The 19,019-nt window shown below is 47.2% G+C and overlaps 2 protein-coding genes across 5 annotated transcripts in view; one reads left to right on the top strand and one right to left on the bottom strand.

Moving 5' to 3' along the window:
• Smim35 (small integral membrane protein 35) overlaps positions 1-19,019 on the bottom strand; it is a 60,411-nt gene that overhangs the window by 9,376 nt on the left and 32,016 nt on the right. Inside the window, 3 exon segments of one of the 2 annotated variants that reach the window (NM_001430507.1) lie at positions 92-125; positions 1,389-1,505; positions 8,030-8,221. In NM_001430507.1, the coding sequence (NP_001417436.1) occupies positions 92-125; positions 1,389-1,479 (125 nt within the window). In that variant the 5' untranslated portion in view covers positions 1,480-1,505; positions 8,030-8,221. 2 annotated transcript variants of the gene reach the window in all.
• LOC120094136 (uncharacterized) lies at positions 12,219-14,867 on the top strand. Of its 3 annotated transcripts, none has more exons than XM_087564124.1 (5): positions 12,219-12,463; positions 13,111-13,242; positions 13,351-13,513; positions 13,655-14,009; positions 14,195-14,867. In XM_087564124.1, the coding sequence occupies exons 1-4, from the start codon at positions 12,222-12,224 to the stop codon at positions 13,694-13,696; spliced, it is 579 nt and encodes a 192-aa protein (XP_087420250.1). In that variant the 5' UTR covers positions 12,219-12,221; the 3' UTR covers positions 13,697-14,009; positions 14,195-14,867. The 3 variants fall into 3 exon arrangements, 1 of the variants encoding a protein (XP_087420250.1); XR_015627622.1 differs by having other exon boundaries at positions 12,335-12,463; positions 13,086-13,242; XR_015627623.1 differs by lacking the exons at positions 13,111-13,242; positions 14,195-14,867 and having other exon boundaries at positions 12,335-12,463; positions 13,655-14,169.

Below are 19,019 nucleotides of genomic sequence, written 5' to 3'. Positions count from 1 at the left end.
GAAGCAGTAAGTTCCATTTTTGCCTCTAGCTCTTTCTTTGTTATATTTAGCCCCAGTACAGCCCACCCAGTTCTACCCTGAAAGTACTCACCGGATTTGGTATAAGTTGAAGACAAAGTTAGGCCCTGGGAAGACAACCCGAAAAGAGAGTTAGAATCTCTAAGGGAAGTGACTAACGTGCCTTGAGGAACAGCTGGTGCTTCCCCCAACTGCCCGAAGTATAAGCAGGTTGTCCTCAGGATGCTCTACAGGGTTCTCAAGATCCTTCAAGATCCTCTTATCATGATCTCTGATTGCCCCTGGAAGGAAGCAGTTCTAGCCAAGAGCCCCCAAAGAACCAGTTCTAAGCTCTATTCCAGACTCCACCGTGTTCCAACCCTGTGTGTCTCACCACACACCCCTGTCTACTTCAGTAATGGAGCTGACGGACAGAGATGCTGCTCAGCTGGTAGAGTGCTTATCTAGTATATGTGAAGTCCTGGGTTCCATCCCCAACACAGCATAAAGGAGTTGTGGTCATGTACACCTGGAATCCTAGCACTTGGGAGGTGGAGGTAAGAGAATTAGAAGTTTAAGGTTATCCTTAGCTGCATAGGCAATTTAAGGCTAGCCTGGGCTAGAGACTGTCTAAAACAAACAAACCAACAAATGAACGAACAAACAAACAAATAGAGGCTGGGGCTGAACACAGTCATGATGGCGATTGGCTATATTTCCAAAACTCTAGTCTGAGCAGGAAAGTGGAGAGTTTGAGAATAGCCTGGTATCCATACCAAGACCATGCCTGAAATTTTCCCCTAAAAATATAACAACTTCTTTATTCTGTGGAATTTAAAAAAATATACACCAAGGAAAAAATATACCTGGACAAGGCAGGTGCTCAATAGATAATTGTAAATGCACACAATTGGGAGGTTTTCTCTGTCAGCATTCCAGCATGCTGTCCTTGCTTCACCAGTTGAAAGGACCAAAGCGAATTCCAGAAGACACATTACCAAGCTTGGAAAGACAGGGGTAGGATGGGGAGGTGGGATGGGGAACAAAGGCTAACATATAAGGGACCAGCCTGGTATTCTGTCCTCATAGGCAAAGCCTTTAGCCTTGGGGAGGGGGAGGAGTTTAAAAAAGGCAGGCTACTTCCTCCAGTGGGAGGATCCTCCATTCTCGCGATGAAGGCCCCACCTCCCCTTCCAATCCTTGCTTCAGTTGCACAGCTACCAACTTAAATCTTCAACCACTGCAACCACCAGAGGAAATATTTTTGCATCCTGCTGTGCTGAAAGGCTTGCCACCCCGCCCAGCCTTGCCACCCTGCCCAGCCTTGCCCAGTTCCTTTAAGGAGGAAGGGCAGGGCAGAGCTGGGGCTGATTGGCATGGGGCTTACTCACCGTCCCAGCAGTACCCGCGCTGGTACCACTTGGCCAAACTGTAGCCTAGGATGGACACGAGCAGCAATGACAGTCCCACTCCAAGGATCATGCCCAGTGTGCTGATAGAGTCTTCGCCTGCGGAGAAGCCATGCATCCTCACATCTCCTGTGCCAAAGCCCCGCACCACCTCCCTTCCAACTTTCCTCTCCCTCCCGCTGCGGATCAAGGAGTCCATGAGAATATCCGATACCTGGATTTTGTAACTATGTTCATGCCTATGTCCCTTCTCCCTTCTAGCTTTCAGCTACTTTGATAGGATCTTCAGCGTGTTAATTCAAAGAAAGAACGGCAATGGATATTTCAGAATCGGAGAGATTCCTGAAACCACGGATATCCCACTTAATAAAAGATGCTCTGCCTTCCTGCAAAAGAACCTGGGAGATCTATCCTCGGCATAATCATGGTGGTCAGGAAACAGCGCCTGGAGACCCACAAGAGCACAAACCGTAGGATTCTGGGCGTCTATCCTCTTTTGCAAAGCCAGTATACCCAGTGGGTAGGGCTTGCACTCCGCTGGCTGTGTGCTTTCTCCCTCTTCTCTTTTGTGGTCTGAGCTCCTGGCTTAGTTTATATGTTATTGTAAGGGTAAACAAAGAGTGAAAGACAGTGTTTGGAAGTGTGCAAGGAAATGAGAGGACAGAACAGAAACAGAAAGAGTGACCAGGCTTTGAGATGAATGGTAGGCACACCATGACTCAGTTCACCTGTGCTCAGGGTGGGGAAGGAAAGGGAAACTGTTGACGTATTATGGAGAAATAGAACGACTCCTGTGTCTGAGGCCTGAGGAGCCCAGGCTCTAGAGATCTTGCCAGAAGACTGGGAGATGTGTTGGTTGAACATAGACACTGGGGGCAGGCTAATGTATGAAGTCCAGACCCCTCCCCTGCATATGATGGGGTCCATTAGTCTGTTTGCCCTTCTAGCTTTCAGCTTCTTTGATGGATTATTGAGATTAATATAAAGTGCACAATATAAAGTTATTGGGATGATTGACGGGGGTGTCAGGAAAAGAGGGTGCTTAGGATTGGACCTGGCATACACTAAGTGCTCAATAGATGTTAATGATATCATTATACTGCCTATCACCATCAAATTCATCAAACAGTGCAAGTGTGTTACTTCACTGTTTGCCCCACCCATCACTCTCCCTAGTTCCTCCATCTTTCTTCTCAGTAAAATAGCCAGGTTAAAGGCGGGCATGGGGGGACTTGGGAGACAGAGTCTCTGTGTGTTTAAGGCAAAGGTTTGTACATAGCAAGTTCTAGAGCAGCTAGAGCTACACAGTGAGAGCCTGTCGAAACAAGAAAAAGACAGGCTAGTTATTCCCCACTCCCGAAGGCAAAGTGACTGTCAAATGCAGTCAGGATGAGTGCCTCTTTCTAGTCACAAGTTTCAAAAGCCCAGACCTGTACAGACAGGCAAAACAGTCACAGCATGGACAGGAAGTGAGAACAAGATCCATGGCCCCATGCCCATGTTAGAAAAGAATCCCAGCTTAGAAATGAATCAGGAGACAAAGGGAAAGCACTTCACAATTATGTCAGTGGGTCCCGGAGAGAGAATCCATGCTCTTTACCCAAAAATTGAGCCCCAAAGAGACAGAAGGATTCCCAGTCTGAATTGTAGGAACCCAGAACTAAGCAAAGTACCAGACAGACGGTCAGAGCCCACATAAGAACAGCACTAGGGTAGGTGGTGTCGCTCACAGCCTTCGACGAGAGTTGCTACAGCTTGTCACAGTCTGGAACAACAAACAGTTTATCATCACCAAGAGAAAAAGAGAAGTCACAGAGCCCCTGCAGGCCTGAAGAAGTCACACAGAAGGGCCCCAGGACACCACTGCAGCACCCTGTCTAGTTGGTTCTTAAACCTATCACTGTGGACATCGACATGGGTGTTGGTATGAGCTGGTGACACCAGGGACTCTTAATTACTCCTCCCAGACCCCTTAACTCCCCTTGAACAAGAGGGAAGAGGGATTTCCAACACTACCAAAGAGTCTAACATCTGGATAATTAAGACTAAATCTAGGGGTTGGGGATTTAGCTCAGTGGTAGAGCGCTTTCCTAGGAAGCGCAAGGCCCTGGGTTCGGTCCCCAGCTCCGGAAAAAAAAAAAAAAGACTAAATCTAGACATTGGATTCTAGGAACAACAACGTCACTTTTTTTTTTTTTTTTTTTTTTGGCACACATGCGTTTGTCAACAGAGATCTGTGCCTCCTACTGATAGCCCAATGGTAAAGATTAGAAGTGTTTGGGAAGGGATTAGCGTCCTTACAGAAGGGTTTGGTGGAGTGGACTTGTTATCTTTGACACTTCTGTGACTGTGTAAGAGGATAGCATTCACTGCTTACCCTCTCGAAGCCGAGAATGGCCCTTATCAGACACGAAACCTTCTGGCACCTTATCTTGAAAATCCAGCCTTAAAAACCATAAGCAATAAACTCCAACTCCTTGCAAATTATCCAGCATCAGAAACCAAAGGTCTACATCAGACAGAGAAACACTGAGCTGCATTGACCTAGAAGTTGCCTCCATGGGGACGAGTACAGGTTGGGAGAACTGTGAACAGCTTTGTGCTGGCCCAGAAAGCTCCCAGTCAGTCCACACATATTTGATGACATCTTTTCCTCGTAGGTACATGAGTTACAGAAGTAAATAGAGGTGACAGAAATCCTTGTCCTCGTAGAGAACACACTCCGTGAAAGGAGATGACCAACGAGCTTAAAGAAAGAAAGAAAGTTAAATGATATATACGACAGTGGCGCAGCCCAGGGACAACACATAGGGCAGACGAAGAGCTGAGAAGTCCGGAGGGGCTAGAGAGTGGAGTTTAAATAAAGTGCTCAGGGAGCCTCGGGACGAAAGGCTGACAAGGAGACATCCAAAGGAGGTGAGAGGAAGACATCAAAAGCAAAAATGTCCTCAACAGAGGAAGCAAGGAACTCCAAAAGGACCGTGGTATCCTATGTGGTAAGGAGTGTAGAAACAGAGTGGGTGTCAGGAGCCATAGTGCTTTGGAGACAGGAAGAGCTTGGCCTGTTCTCTGAGCAAGGTAGTCAACACAGGACTCTGAGCAGAGAACATTCAACAACAAAAGACCAAAATGAAAAGCAAACTCCCTACATTTGAATAACCAGGACACAACTACTTGGAACCTGGTCCCAGTGACATACAGTGTCTTAAACAAATATTTGGAACCTGATGCCAGGGACTCACAGCTTCCTACAGAAAGGGCCAGTCTTAGGAAAGGCAACTTTCATTCCAAACTGAACCTCTTAACAGGCTAGTGTGATGTCCACCTACGAAAGCAGATATAGGCAGTTCATGGATGGCCAACGAGATAAGGCCAGATAATTGCCCTTCCACCCAGCTGTTAGGGAGGAAATCCTTGTCCCTCTCCTCAATATGCAATACGGTCCCTTCCTTGGGAACCCACACATATCTAAGAGTATATTCCAATAAGTTCTCCCTAATTAATACACTGGGTAAATTATTTTTATCACTCATATGTCACCGGCCTTTCTAGACACCGTGTCACATGGTAGAAGGACATGATTGATGGCAAGCTGACCCCAGCTGTTGAAAAAAGCAGAAAGGGGTGATGCTGAAAAAGGACAAACAGTTAGGACGTTTTAGCAAACACTCAGGCAAGAAGTGAACATGAGAAGAAACACAGACAAGGAGCCAAGGCCAACACAAAAGCAAGGTCGCTATTCTAGATTCCTTTCTGTTGCTATGATAAAATAGTCTGACCAGAAGCAATTTAGGTGAAGAAAGGTATTTGACTTATGCTTCCAGGTCACAATTTAACATGAAGGAAGTTAGGGCAGACACCATGGAGGAATGCTGTTTATTGGGTCATTCACCAGATTCTGCTTAACTTTCTTATACATCTGAGGCCTAGGCATGTTTCTGCCCATAGTGGGCATGGTTCACCCACAGCAGCCACCAATCAAGACAATCTCATTCTTATGGCCTCAAGCCAGTCTGATCTGGGAAAGCCCCCAACTGAATCTCCCACAGATGACTCTGAGCTATATTGGGTTGATACCTGAAACTAACTAGCAGAGTCATCCATGAAAGACAGGACAGAGATCCCAGAAGCTAGTCGATAACTAAGAGGGGGGTGACCAAGAGTGAAGGGAAGGGCTTGCCTTCACATGTTAGTAGCACTAGCAGTGAATGTGGAAGCTGGGATTTTGAGGGGATTTATCAAAGCAAAGTGGCCAGAAGTAGAAAATACCAAAAGGAAAGCACTAATAGGGAAGTCGTTGACCTGAGATCCAGAGGTGAGGAGGGAAGGAAGTTCCATCTCTGTTCCTCCTTTGGGCCTGCTGAGATTGCTAGCAGAAACACTCGTTACTCTTTCTTCTCAGTTTTTCCAGAATGTTTCTTTAGTGAATATTCCTTACTTAGCCTCCCTTTTAGACCCTTAAATTTCTATTGTAAAATATCCCTGCTATACAGAAGAACATGGTAGCAACAATGTTTCTCTTCTAACCTCCAAAGATTCTAAAATTGTGCCATCCTTGCTTATTAAAGACCGCAAGCAAAGGCCATAACTAGTCAATGAGCTGAGAACAAGCAACTCTGAGTGCTCAGCCCTCAGTGGCAAACATTGGCTGAAGGGGAGGTGGGAGGCGGGCATATAAGGCTAGGGACCGGAGCTGTGGAATGCCGTCATCTGGATATGAAATGACTGTTGTTCTCATAAACCCACAGCAGCTGTGGTCGCCTGCACACAACCAGGGCAGCCAAGGTTCCAGTATGAAGTGGGGAGGAGCTCACCGGGTCCTACCCCTAACTGATAAGCAATTGACAGTTGATAGTTGACAGAAGGAACAGTTGTTCCTCTTTAGGGATGTGGGTACTCCTAGGTTATCCCTGCTCCAGGGGATGGCCCACATATGGGACTTATGTAGCACAAGCTGGACTTAGTGGATTATTAAAAGAGAAAAAAAGCAGCATGAGGTTGAGAGGTAGATACAATGGGAGAATACCAGGGAGAGTTGGGGGGGAAATAAGGAATCGACATATCAAACTTTATTCTATACATGTATGAAATTCTCAAAGAATAATTTATTCTTAGATCTAACTTGTAGAATAGTCCTTGGTTTTCCCTCTAAGTAACCCCTCACCCAAATTTGGTATTTATCTCTCCTGTGCAGATTTTTAAGGCTGTCTCTTCATAGTTTTGATATTAATTGTGTAAAAACAATATTGTGGCCATTTCCCCTCTAGCCATTATGGACTACTGAGGACCAGATTCCCTTTCCGTCTTAAATGACTAGAAGTCCATATAAAGTATATAATGGATGAGACGCTCCGTGCGGTTCCTGGGAGAAGAGTGTGAAATGACGAGGGCCAGTCTGTGTCTAGCGTGGGACACTGCCTGACCAGCTGCCCCACACTCCTGCCACCATTCCCACCCCCAGCCATGACAGACCCAAACTGTGAGCCCAAACGAGCCCTTCCTCCTTACACAGCCAACAGAAAGCAGCAGACCTAACACTGTTTTCTGTGCAGATGCAGAAGAAAAGCAGTACAGTGGTCAGGGAAGATGGTGGTCGGGGAGAGCTCAGACCCCACTTCCAAACTTCCCGAAGGCGCCACAGCTCTACAGCAGATGCATGTATTACTTTAACGACAGAAAAAAAAATGAAGGGTTTTCCAGAAAGTAGAATTAAATTCCACTTTAATTTTTTTATTAATTAATTTATTTAAAGACATGCGGGTACTTTCACCTGCCAAGCCATTTCAGCAACCTTAGAGTTTTGCATTTAAAATTCTATCTAGTCTTTGAGGCAGCTGTGTCAGGACCAGGAACTTGAGAAAGTCTTTGTTTGTTAATTCTGATGTGTTTGTTTGTTTTTATTTTTTGTCCAAACCTCAGCTTGTGGCCTGGAGCCTGTGGCCTATGGGAGATCTGTCTGCTCCTTTCTGTCTCTCTGTCTCTCTGTCTCTCTCTATCTTGCTGTCTCTCTCTCTATCTTGCTGTCTGTCTCTGTCTCTCTCTCTCTCCCTCCCCTCCCCCTCTCCCCTCACCTCCCCTCCCCCTCCCCCTCTCCCTCTCCCTCCTCTCCCCCCGGCCCCTCTCCCTCTCCCCTCCCCCTCTCCCCCAGTCCAGTGTGGAGACCAGAAAACAGGGTTGAGTGTTGTTGCTGAGACGCAGTTCACCCCACACCGTTATTTGCTGTTGCTGTTTGAGTCAGGGCCTCTCACTGGCCTGAGGCACACTCCACAGTCCAGGCCGGCTGCCCCACAAAACTTGAGCCTCCATCTGTTTTCACCCACCGCCACGCCCAGCACTGGTTTCACAAGCACCCAGCTCCCAGCCCCAGCCCCAGCCCCACCTCTTTTGACATAGGCCTTAAAGATGGAGCTTGGGTCTTTACCGTTGCAAGACAAAATTTTGTGAAATGAACCACCCACCCCGTCCCTGCAGTGATGATTTTTGATCGTCTCCATCTCAGTCTTTATTTCCCGTCTTACAACTGCCACGTAGGTTAGAACCAGCTCGGGGGTAACAACATCAAGTAAATATAAGTGGGAAATGGAGGCGTTCTATAACCTGTAACCAAGTTAGGAGTTACTCACCACAGACATGACAAGTGGGAGGGAGTCGGCCACCTTAGGACAGCAAAGGCCCAAAGACAGAATACTCAGTGGACTCCCCTGCAATATGTGTCCACTGTGTGGTCAGCTAATGAACCAGATTGTGACTATGGCTAGAAATGAGGTTTTCCTCTGAAATTCAGAAGCCATTGCTCAGGAGACACCTGAGCTCTCAGCAAAGCCTGCGGATGCCTTAGCAACAACCCTTAGCAACAACCCTTAGCAACAACCCTTAGCAACAACCCTTAGCAACAACCCTTAGCAACAACCCTGACTTCCTGCCTCCAGGGAACATTTGTCACGTGCCTAAGAGGTCTGTATGGAGTTCTGAGTGTGCCAAGGTCTATGCCCACTCTTCACTGGGCACAGAGAGGTCAGGGCAAAGGACTCCTGACCTCATAAAACATGGTCCATAGGGGTGAGCCAACCACTCTGGGCACCATGTTTGTTCACCGAAGTACAGGGACCAGAGTCAGAACAGGGGGATGAGCTAGTCTAGGAGGTGAGAAAGACATCCTTGACTCTGACACATAGGCCACATAGAATAATGTGATTTTTTTTTAAGTGTCAAGAGGCCTTTTAGATCCAGAAAACAGATGGACAAATTGCTCTCATTAGAGAATAAAAACCAATGGATTCATAAAAAATATCGATTGTCTTGTGTGTGAGGATGGAGCATACACCGGCGTCGGGGCACAGAGTAGGGCTGGGTGTGGAGTGGGGCTGAGGTGTGTGGAATAGGGCTGGGCATGGAGTTTGGCTGGTATGGATTAGGGCTGGGTGTGGAGTGGGGCTGAGGTGTGTGGAATAGGGCTGGGCATGGAGTTTGGCTTGTATGGATTAGGGCTGGGTGTGGAGTGGGGCACAAAGAGGAGACAATAAGAACACGATGAAGAGATTACCTCATCTGGCCCTGCCTGTGGTCTACATGAAGGAGTTCTACTTTGTGGGAAGCCGTTTAAGCAGCTACTGGAGCAAAGCTGTGACCAACATGCCCGTTCTAAAATTTGCTCTGCTGCTGTGTATAGAATAAATTCGAGCAGAAAAGAGTGAGGGGTTGAGTTAGAAGGAAAGAAGAAATGGTAAATTGTCCTCGGGTACTGATCTGTGTGTGCCACAGGATGCAAAGATCAAATGTCAAATAACTTGATATCTGGCAGATGGCTTCAGTGGGAAGAGTCAACCTTAAGCCTTATAATCTAGGAAGCAGGATCAGCCCAATGAACTTACAGCTTAAGGAGGGAGAGAAGAGGAAAGGAAGAGGGAAAGTAAAGGAAAAAACCAAACCAAACACAGTTCAAAATCTAAGAGATAGAAGGGTGAAAGGAAGAGGGGAGGAGGGGAGAGGAGGAGGAAGAAGAGGAAGGGGAGAAAGAAGAGGAGGGGGAGGAAGAGGGGGAGGAGAAAGAGAAGGAGGAAGAGGAAAAGGGAGAGATAAGATTCTGGCACAAAAACATGAAGACTTTTTGCTTTCAAAGAGAGATAAGACTTTTTTTTAACAACTATTTAAGGCTTACAGGCAAACAGCAGATGAAAAATATCTGTTTTAGAAGATTTGTGAGAATTTTTTTCCATAATATTTTTATTGATTATTTGGAAATTTCACAGCATGAACCCTGAGCATATTCACTTCCCAATCCTCCCAGCTCAATCCCTACCCCACCCTTAGGAGCCCCCAAAAAAAGAGGAGGAGGAAAAGGAGGTGGAGGAGGAGCAGGAGGAGAGGGAGGGGAAGGAGAGGAGGGGGAGGGAAAGAAGGAGGAGAAAGAGGAACGGGGAGGAGGAGGAAGAAGGGGGAGGGGGAGGAAGGGGAGGGGAAGGAGGAAGAAGAGGAGGGAAAGGGGAAGAGGAAGAGGAGGAGGAGGAAGAGGGGGAGAGAGGGGGGAGAAAGAGGAGGAGAGGGAGGGGGAGGGGAGGAGGGGGAGGGAGAGAAGAAGGAGGAAGAGGGACAGGGGTAGGAGGAGGAGGGGGAAGTGGGGGAGGGGGAGGGGAAGAAGGAGAAGAAGAAGAAGAATTTTAAGAGGTTTTACGAGTTCTCTTCCATGGCTTTTTTCTGTCCAGGCTGTTACTGTGGAGTGTGGGAATTGGGTTGTCACAGAAGCCTTCTGTGTCTCTCTTCCTCAACCATGAGTCTGCAGTCATCAATAGCACTCCAAAGGTAGCTTCTTTGCTCTTTACAGTCAAAGGGAGCACTAATTGGATTTGAGACAATTGGTTAAGAAAGACAAGAATCTTCCACTTCAGGCTCAGCTCAGCAAAGTAGAGACATCTCAGCTTACTACTCAGCCTAAAATGCAGAACTCACTATGTAGTGACAGCTACAAGCTTCCCAGGAAGGACCCAGGAGCCTGGACCCAGGACCTCTGCAACAGAACATGGAGAATGTTCTGCCTACCAAGAGGAGAAGACAGTCAATGCTGCGCCCGAAAGATGGGGAATCAGACTGGAAGAATGATCTAATGTTGGATTTAATAGAAAAAAATTTTAGTCACCATAGTTGTTTCCAGAATGAAAGGAAGACGTGACAAAAGATGTAAAGGGGGCTGTGGAAGACACCTGTCATCACAGCACTGCAGAACTGTGGGGGCTGAGGCAGGAGGATGCCTTGTGTTTGGTAGTTTGAGGCTAGCCTCAGCTAAACACTCAGACCCTGTCTAAAGAATTAAAATTCTGTCTTGAAAATGGTAGAAATAAAAACCAATGCATTCACTGAAGGATCTCAACAGTAGATCCAGACCAATAGAACGAGGAATAAGAAAGCTTGGAACGAGCTAGATGGCAGAAGGGACATGTGAGGCAAGCAGCCAGAGAAACACTACTATCAAGAGTAACAGTGGTGCTAGAACTGGGGGAAAGGCCAGAGGATGGGTAAAAATGCATAAAATTTATGAAACTTACTTTTAAAAACTGATAACATATATACCCAGAAATTCCAAATAAGAGATTTACAAATAGACAAATGCTGGCAAAACAATGCTAAAAATCAAACAAGAGGAACACATGAAAGCAGCAAGAAGACATGTTGGGACTCATGGGCGAACAGGACCCGTGTGACAGCTGCTGCTTCTGAGTGGAAACAGCAAAGATCAGAGATACGGTGCTCAAAGGAAAACCCAGCAGCCAAGAGCTGTCTTTCAATAATGAAGACAAAATAAAGACAAATTTTTCAAGGTTAAAAACTTACTGAATAGTATAGACATTAGTGGAAGGCTTTCTTCAGGCAGAGAGCAAATGATACTGCATGATTGTTGGAATACACACGAAGCCGCTCCACAGTATGCTTACCTCTGTTTTCCATGCATAAGGCCCTGAGTTCAAGCCTCAGTAGGACCAGGTGCTGGACTATTAATCTTAGACTCAGTGCAGCTCAGTGGGGGAGCACTTTGTAGTATGTATGAACACACACACACACACACACACACACACACACACACTATAAACACCAATAAAGATAATTCTATAATTTTTGTATGGATGTATATTTCTCAGATCTTCACAGATATAGAAAACAATTTGCATAAAACAAATGATATATTATACAATGTTGGGGCTACAACAGATGGAGACGCATTTGTCCATAAATAGCACAAAAGAATTGGATGGCTGCAAAGTAGTGTAATGCCAACTATGATCACAGCTGGTAAGTAATCATAGCAATATTTGTTAGACTTGTGACTTTAGCATACAGGGTAAGCAAACACACACAAATAAAGATTGAGGGGAGCAGTAATCAATACAATCAAGCTGATATAAACCCTAAACTAATTCTGATAAGCTAAAAGGTGTGTGTGTGTGTGTGTGTGTGTGTGTGTGTGTGTGTGTGTGTGTGTGTTTCTAGCATGAGCCCTATGGGGAGGAAAACAATTTCTAGAAAGGATCTGGGGAGATGACTCAGTGAGTAAAATACATGAGAATCTGAGTTTGAGCCCCCAGAACCCAAGCTAATAAGTAAACAGAAGCTGGTAGTCATCTAAGAACCTATGGCTGGAGAGTTCATAGAGGCTAGAGGAGAACCTACTATTATTTTGCTGGCACGGCAGCTATCAAACTGACATCTAGACACTCAGATGTATACACGTAGATTAGCCTAGCCCTCAGCCCTCATCAGAGAAAGCTCGGTTTCACAATGGTCATCCATTACCATAGTGACTCACAGCTGATCGGAGAGCAGCATATGAGTAACCGTGAAGCCGTCAGTCCTAAGTGGGACATCCCTAGCACATCCCCTTCCCACCCAGCTCAGGAAGCATCCAGGGTTGGGGAGGAGTGTGGTGAGAAGCGTCTTTCAGACGGGACAAGGCTGCTGCACAGCTGTAGCCACCACACAACACTAGCACAAGATCTAACTAGGCTCAACCCCAGCCCAGACAGACGGAGGGAGGGCCGTGACGACCGGCCATCTGAAGACTTTGGCAGGTGAAGTTTCCTAGGCTCAGGAGAGTTGGTTGTCTTCAGGGGAGGAAGTGGCACCTGGTATTGCGTGTGCTCCGGTGGGTGGCCCCACACGCGAGCACAGAAAGATGGTGTGGATACTATTCCGTAAGTTATCAAAAGAGGACATGAAGCTGGGGAGAGGTTTTGGGCATGTATAAAATTCTACAAGATTAAACGTTTTAAAAGAGCTTTTAGAAGGTGGATGTGGTGGTATGTACACTGAGTGGCAAAGACAAGAAGGACCTGTGGGCTTGCTAGCCAGCTAGGCTGTCCAATCAGTGAACTCCAGATTCATTGAGAGGGGGGGAGAGAGAGAGAGATGGGGGGGGGGAGAGGGAGAGGGAGAGGAGGAGGAGAGGAAGAAGAGGAAGAAGAGGGAGAAAAGAAGAAGAAAGTTCTTAAATCACCATTTCTAGATGGTCACAAGAAAAAGAACAAATTAATCTAGAGCAGTGGTTCTCAACCTTCCTGACACTGTGACCCTTTAATACAGTTCGTCATGCTGTGAACCTGCATAACCCAACCATAAAAGTTATTTTGTTCCTGCTTCATAACTAAAATTTTGCTACTCTTATGAATCATAGTGTAAATATCTGATATACAGGACATCTGATATGTGACCCCTGTAGAATCGGTGGTGGCCCAAACCCCTGGGTAGCCCAGGGACGCTCCCTCAGCAACTACATGCCTCTCTGTCCACCTCCGTTGTACCTTCCGTACCTGCTGTACCTGCGGTGTCTCCATTTCCACCTCTCAGCCAGGTACACTACTCCATTCCACCGTCTTTCCCATCTCTGTCTTACGCTCATTTATTAAACTGGCATGACAATCTTCTTTGTGTCACACAATCTATTATTTTGCCCAAACAGCTTGACCTGCCAATACTTATTACAACGAGTCATTGATCGGGTTCACGGTTTCCGGAGCACCACAAACGTTGAAATATTGCTGAAACTCATCTCTGCTATCCCGTTGTTGCTCAGAGTCAGAGTGATTGCGCAGCTGGACAGCTCATCTGGGGACAGGACCCTGGTGAGCCCCAGGCCTCGTCACAACCCCCTGCCCTCAGTGCCAGCCACCCCACTGGCACCCAGGGTGCGATCACTGATCATCCTGCTTTCATCCACGGGCAGTGCTGAGACCCTACGCTCTCCTCCCTGCTTCTCCTAACAGGGCAAACAGCACAAGCAGCAGAAAGACACCTACACATTATGAATCCTGCTCACTAACTTCTCGAAATAGAATTTCAACATGAATTCATTCCCTGCCACTCAGCCCTGAGCTTCCATGTACCCCTGTGTATCAAGGACCCCAAATCTGAGCCAACATTTTCCTGAAATGCAGACAAGTCAGAAGCAGAGGCTCGCCATGTGTGCCAGAGTTCTCCAGGCGTCTCCACGGCTGTCCAGCCAGACTCTGTGGAGATGATCCAGGAATCTGCAGTTTTGGGCAAGCCTTCACTCAACTGGTTCATCTGTGGCTACAACCATGTATCCCATGGGCCTGAAGCCCACCAAAGTTTGTTCAGGTGAGAGTTAATGTAGGGACTTTCCCAAAGAAAACAGCCCTGATTGTATCACTCTGGGGAGGAAACAGGGGAGAGTCGTTTTGAAGGTGCTTAAGTTTAGAGAGAAAATTTGCTTATGTTTGGGCTAGCATTGTTTAAGTAAAATGATTTAAGATAAATGAACATTTTGGATATTTTTTTGGTAGATGCTGCCCCAAGAATACTTGGCACATAACATCCTCGAGTGTGATAAAACTCACAAGACAACCCAATGTGAAGATCCTTCATCGTTAACTGCTAATGTGGTTGGGGACATAGACGGAAGGTGGGTGGCAGCAGGGGCCAGACTCTCAAGGCTCAGAGCCCAGGCAGGGCTGCTGGGCTTGGAATTCCGGGGCATTTACAACATCTTGATTGTATTTGAGAGATCAGATCTTTTTAAGTTCAGACTCCACTCATGACCTGAGTTTGAATTCAGGTAAGCTAACAGGCTGGTACCTAGCATAGTTTCCAAGTTATCCCCATCCCCCCCAACATAACCCGAGCCTAGCTCCAGTTTCTGGGATATCACCAACAAATCCAGCATGTCCAGGTTAATCCCGAACGAGCCCACCCCCTGCCTAATAACCACCTATGCAGAGGGAAGCAGAAGTTAAGTTTATGGTTTGACTCCCAGCGCCAGCCAGTGATGCTAAAGACCACAGTAGCTCTCCAATTAGACATTTGCCAGGCTAGAGACACTCAGCCCGCTCTTGCTGCTTTCTATAAAACCTTACCCAGATAGATGTTCAGGGCTCCTCTCCACCCAAACCATCCTGCATGTCAGTGGTGGACTGAGGGGCCTGAACTAGTTCAAATAAAGGCCCTGGTATGATTGCATCAGATCAGCTTTCGGCTGGTCTTTGGGGGTTCACTAACACTTAACACTTCCCTGGTACTACAGGCTGAGAGGTGCCTAAGAGACCAGAAAAGCCCACTTCTTTCTATAAGGGCATTCCCAGAGATGATTGGCATGTTGGAGAATAAATGAGAGGGTAAAACTGGCCCTGAATGTGGGTGGCACCGTCACCTAGACTGTAATTTTCTACAACAGTAGCATACTAGAGGCTTTTCATAAGTGACCAGTAGCCTTTGAACCCTTCTTGACAATACTAAGGCATTATATGAAGAAGAAGAAAGGATCTAGCACTGTCTTGTCTTGGGTCATGGTGGAGAAGCTATGATTGGTTAAGTGACCTTTTCTATGCATCCTGATTCTTTCATCGGGATAAACTCTCGTCCTTGTGATGGTCCTGCATAGCGTTTGGTGGTATCCCTGTGAGATCACGATGTCACCCAGGAGCAGACATGTGTCATATAGCCACATTCCACTGACTATGGCTATCTCAGAAGACCCTAGACCTTAGACTGCCTATCCAGAGTCCAGGGGTTGGGAAACCATGGAGATGTGCTAGGTCTGCTTGCATGGTCTGACCTCCATAGATAGGAGCAGCAAGTAAACTATTTCAGGTGCCAAACGAAAGTGTGAGGCCAGTCCCAGGCTGAAATATAAGCGGCACTGACCTAAGAGATGTCATGGCCAAGGTCTCTTTACACCAGCCCAAACAAAGGACTTCTATGCCCTGGAATCACTGTGACCCCAGGGCACCACGTTTGGTATCAACAATGTGAACTGAACAGGCTCTGTGTCTCAGGAAGGCTGGATGCCGCAGTACGTATCTGCAATCCCAGCTCTGGAGAAATCTCCCAGGCAGGAGACCCACTGACCAGTCAGTATAGCCAAATTGGCAAGCTCCAAGTTCAGTGAGAGACCCTGTCTCAAAGAGTACAGTGGAGAATGATTGAGAAAGGCACTCAGAATCTGGCCTCCTGACGCATGTGTAAGCATGTGCACTCACGCATGTGTGCACACATCCATGGATTCTAATGCACACACATACACAATGGGAAAATGAAATAATTTTGTCCCTAGTTACTAGGTGCTTTGGCAACTGAACATTTTCTTAAGCTAAGCATGCTTACCCCACATGGATACAAGCACATGATCTGGTAGCAACTGGAGTCACCAACACCAGCCCTTAGACACCAGCTGCCCGGTGGGCAGGGAGAGGCTTAGAGGTGGTCAAGCCTTGCCTCAACACATTGAAGTCATGTCATAGGAGCCCATAGCCCAAGGTGGCCCAAAGGTGGTCTTAAATATGAGCCTGATACACAGTCGGAAAGTAGCATAAAGGGGAGCTCTAATCTTCTCCATCTTAACTTACATTTGCATGTGTGCTTTTTAATGGCTGCCCCTATCAGTGTGTAAGTACAAAAGTATTTTGTGCATGCATAAATATTACAATACACACAGTATACAATACGCAGTGTCATTTACTGGTGGGAGATGCAATCTAAAAGACTTAGTGACAGTGAGACTGTAGTACTTGTTCCTTATGCTTGCTTAGATGCCTGTCAGCACATCTCCGTGTCTACTAAGCCTCTCACACTGAATGCCAAGAGAGGACACTGGGAGCCATTGGGGATCTGGTAGCACTGAGTCTAATGCACCCTATTCTAGGCTAGGGTCTCTGGAAACCCCAGCCTTCTTGGGAATGGATACAGTGATGCTCTGTAAGGGAAGGCTTGGGACAACCTTTCTTTGAGTAAGCCACTCTGGACTTCAAATTCATCCTCCCTAGAAGAGTAAGACGCACCTCATGGCACTGAGGTGAGATCACGTGAGATAAAGGGAGACAGAGGTTAAGGGACTGTAAAGCCTCTCCCTCCGTGGCCAGGCATGGAGGTAAGGGAATCCCCATGCTGAGAGGCCTACTGCAGAATGAGCCTGGCTTCCACTTAGCTGGACCAAAAGTTACACATGTGAAAGTGGGCAAGGTACCTACTCTCCCTGTGCCTGCTGCTGACGTAGGCAGATACATTTGAGCTCCACAGATCTCATCTTGGCTCTGGCCGTAGGCCATGCTGAACCTCATTCTATCTGCCTCCTACACTTCTACCCCACACTAGTACCCAGCCACTCACACCTGCCATCAGCCATCCCTACTGTCCTCAGGTTCCTACATCTGCTGGAGAACTTCAAAGGCAAGGGCACCATCACTCATGCACATAGAGGTAGGCACCCATTCAGGGCACCCCAGGATCCTCCCACCTCACAGGCAAAAGCTGACTCCCACCTCTTGCTTCCTTGTCTTGTACCCAGGCTGCTTCATGTTTCCCTGCTAGAAATAGAACAAGCCAAGGCTGCCTTGCCCAGTCACAGAGTCAGGAGCCTTGGGCTCTCTACATCTATCCATTAAACACCTAGAAGCTCTTGACTACTTAGAATGCACAACCCTTACACTTCCTATCACCCCAGTCACCTTAATGCATGCTCAAACCCCAGGCCAAGGGCCCCAGATGGTCTCCCCAGCTATTTTCCTCTTAAGAACTTCTAGAGAACATAGACTCCTTTGTCGGTTAATCTCAAAGGGGCCAAATGAGCCCCCACCCCTGTGAAGCAGGAGAAAGAGGAGTTTGCTCCAGGGTTTTGTGGGAATGTAGAAGGAAAATGAGGCAAGCTTGTCTTTGCCTTAATCCAGGCCCGAGAAGGATCCTCGTGGGTCAGAGGCCTCTGCCCCCTGTGGCTACTGCACAAGCTGCCTCTGTAGGGCTAGACTGTGCCTCTTGCTGTTCCACTGGATCCAAGGTGAACACTTCCTCCTAAGTTGAAGGCTTCTCATGCGTGGGCACATGGTTCATACACCCCACTCCATGTTTCCTCCAGCCAAGCACAGTGTATGGCACCCAGAGCCATTCATGCATGCTGAAGTAAAACCTTAGGGCCAACCAGGCCCAACTCAGCAGTGTCTAACAAGTGGATACTCAATGCTCCCTAATGGACTAAAAGACACTCTATTCCTGACCCTCTCCTGAAGACAGCCCCAGATTCTAGAAGACCCTAAAAGTCAGCACTGAGCTTCCATGTCAAAACGCAGCTTTTACTAAGTGAGAGATCACCCTTGATCCCGGGAAGGAATGACTGAAATGAGAGACGGACAGTACTGCCAGGGTCAGGTCAACAGGATCTGCACACCCTTTCACTATCAGAATACCAAAGCCAGGTCATCTGTGGTTTCACCCCCAGGGTGACACATTTCCCTATGTGGGCATCCAAGCCAGGCAATCTGTGCCTAAATATTGCCGAGCTGTGAATAGGAAGCGCAGGGCATGGGGGGGAGGGGTGGTGGGAGAGCACCTACCACTCATAATAAGGCCTGGATTCAGTGCCCAGCCCTGGAAATACAAGGAGTCTATGGTGTCCTTTAATGGTAGAGGTCATACTTAGCCTGCTCAGCTAGGCATTTGTTTCAAAGCCAATCCTACACCTATGGGAAGAACATTATAGTCTTGCTGCTCACTGGGATATAAGGCGTGAAAATGGTTGGCAGGCAGGAAAATTCTCAGCACCTACCTGCTGCTGTAAATGTTAACAGGGAGTCTTGGTCAGATTCAAACTCCCTTAGACAACTGAAGGTTGCTCTCTGCTCAAACTCCACATGAAAAGGCACTGCCACCCACCTCCCATCATCCCTCTGTTCCTCTTCATCTAGACAACATTCCAGATATCAATTTCCTGAGTCCTGCCTTCTACGGAGGCTCCAGGTTCCAAGAAACTCAGGAAGAAAGACAAATGGAAGCCACGGAGAAATCAAACTGGCAAGCAAAGGGGGCCAAAGGCAGACCTGAGCCCTTAAAGGCAGCAGGGAAACCATGGAGGTTGTGTCTCCAAGGCTGAGCAGGGTTCACCGTGAGCTAAGCCCCTCGGTTGAATTATATATATTATTCTTGTTCTGAGAAAGCCTCTAAGGACTGGGTGAATGAGATGAATGTTTGTCATCCCAGCATGATAGCAGGAAGGAAACAGGAAGATCTTGAATCTAAGACCAGCCCAGGCTACAGAGTGAGTTCCCAGGCCAGCCTGAAATATAGCACAAATTTCTATCTCAAAATGTAAAAGCCAGGGCTGGAGAGACAGTCCAGTAGTTAAGA

Source organism: Rattus norvegicus, chromosome 8 (genome assembly GCF_021556685.1).
Source record: "Rattus norvegicus strain SHRSP/BbbUtx chromosome 8, alternate assembly SHRSP_T2T, whole genome shotgun sequence".
In the NCBI taxonomy this organism is placed as follows: domain Eukaryota; kingdom Metazoa; phylum Chordata; class Mammalia; order Rodentia; family Muridae; genus Rattus; species Rattus norvegicus.
Note: the sequence above shows the minus strand (reverse complement) of the source record. Positions and strands in the feature narration are given on the sequence as shown.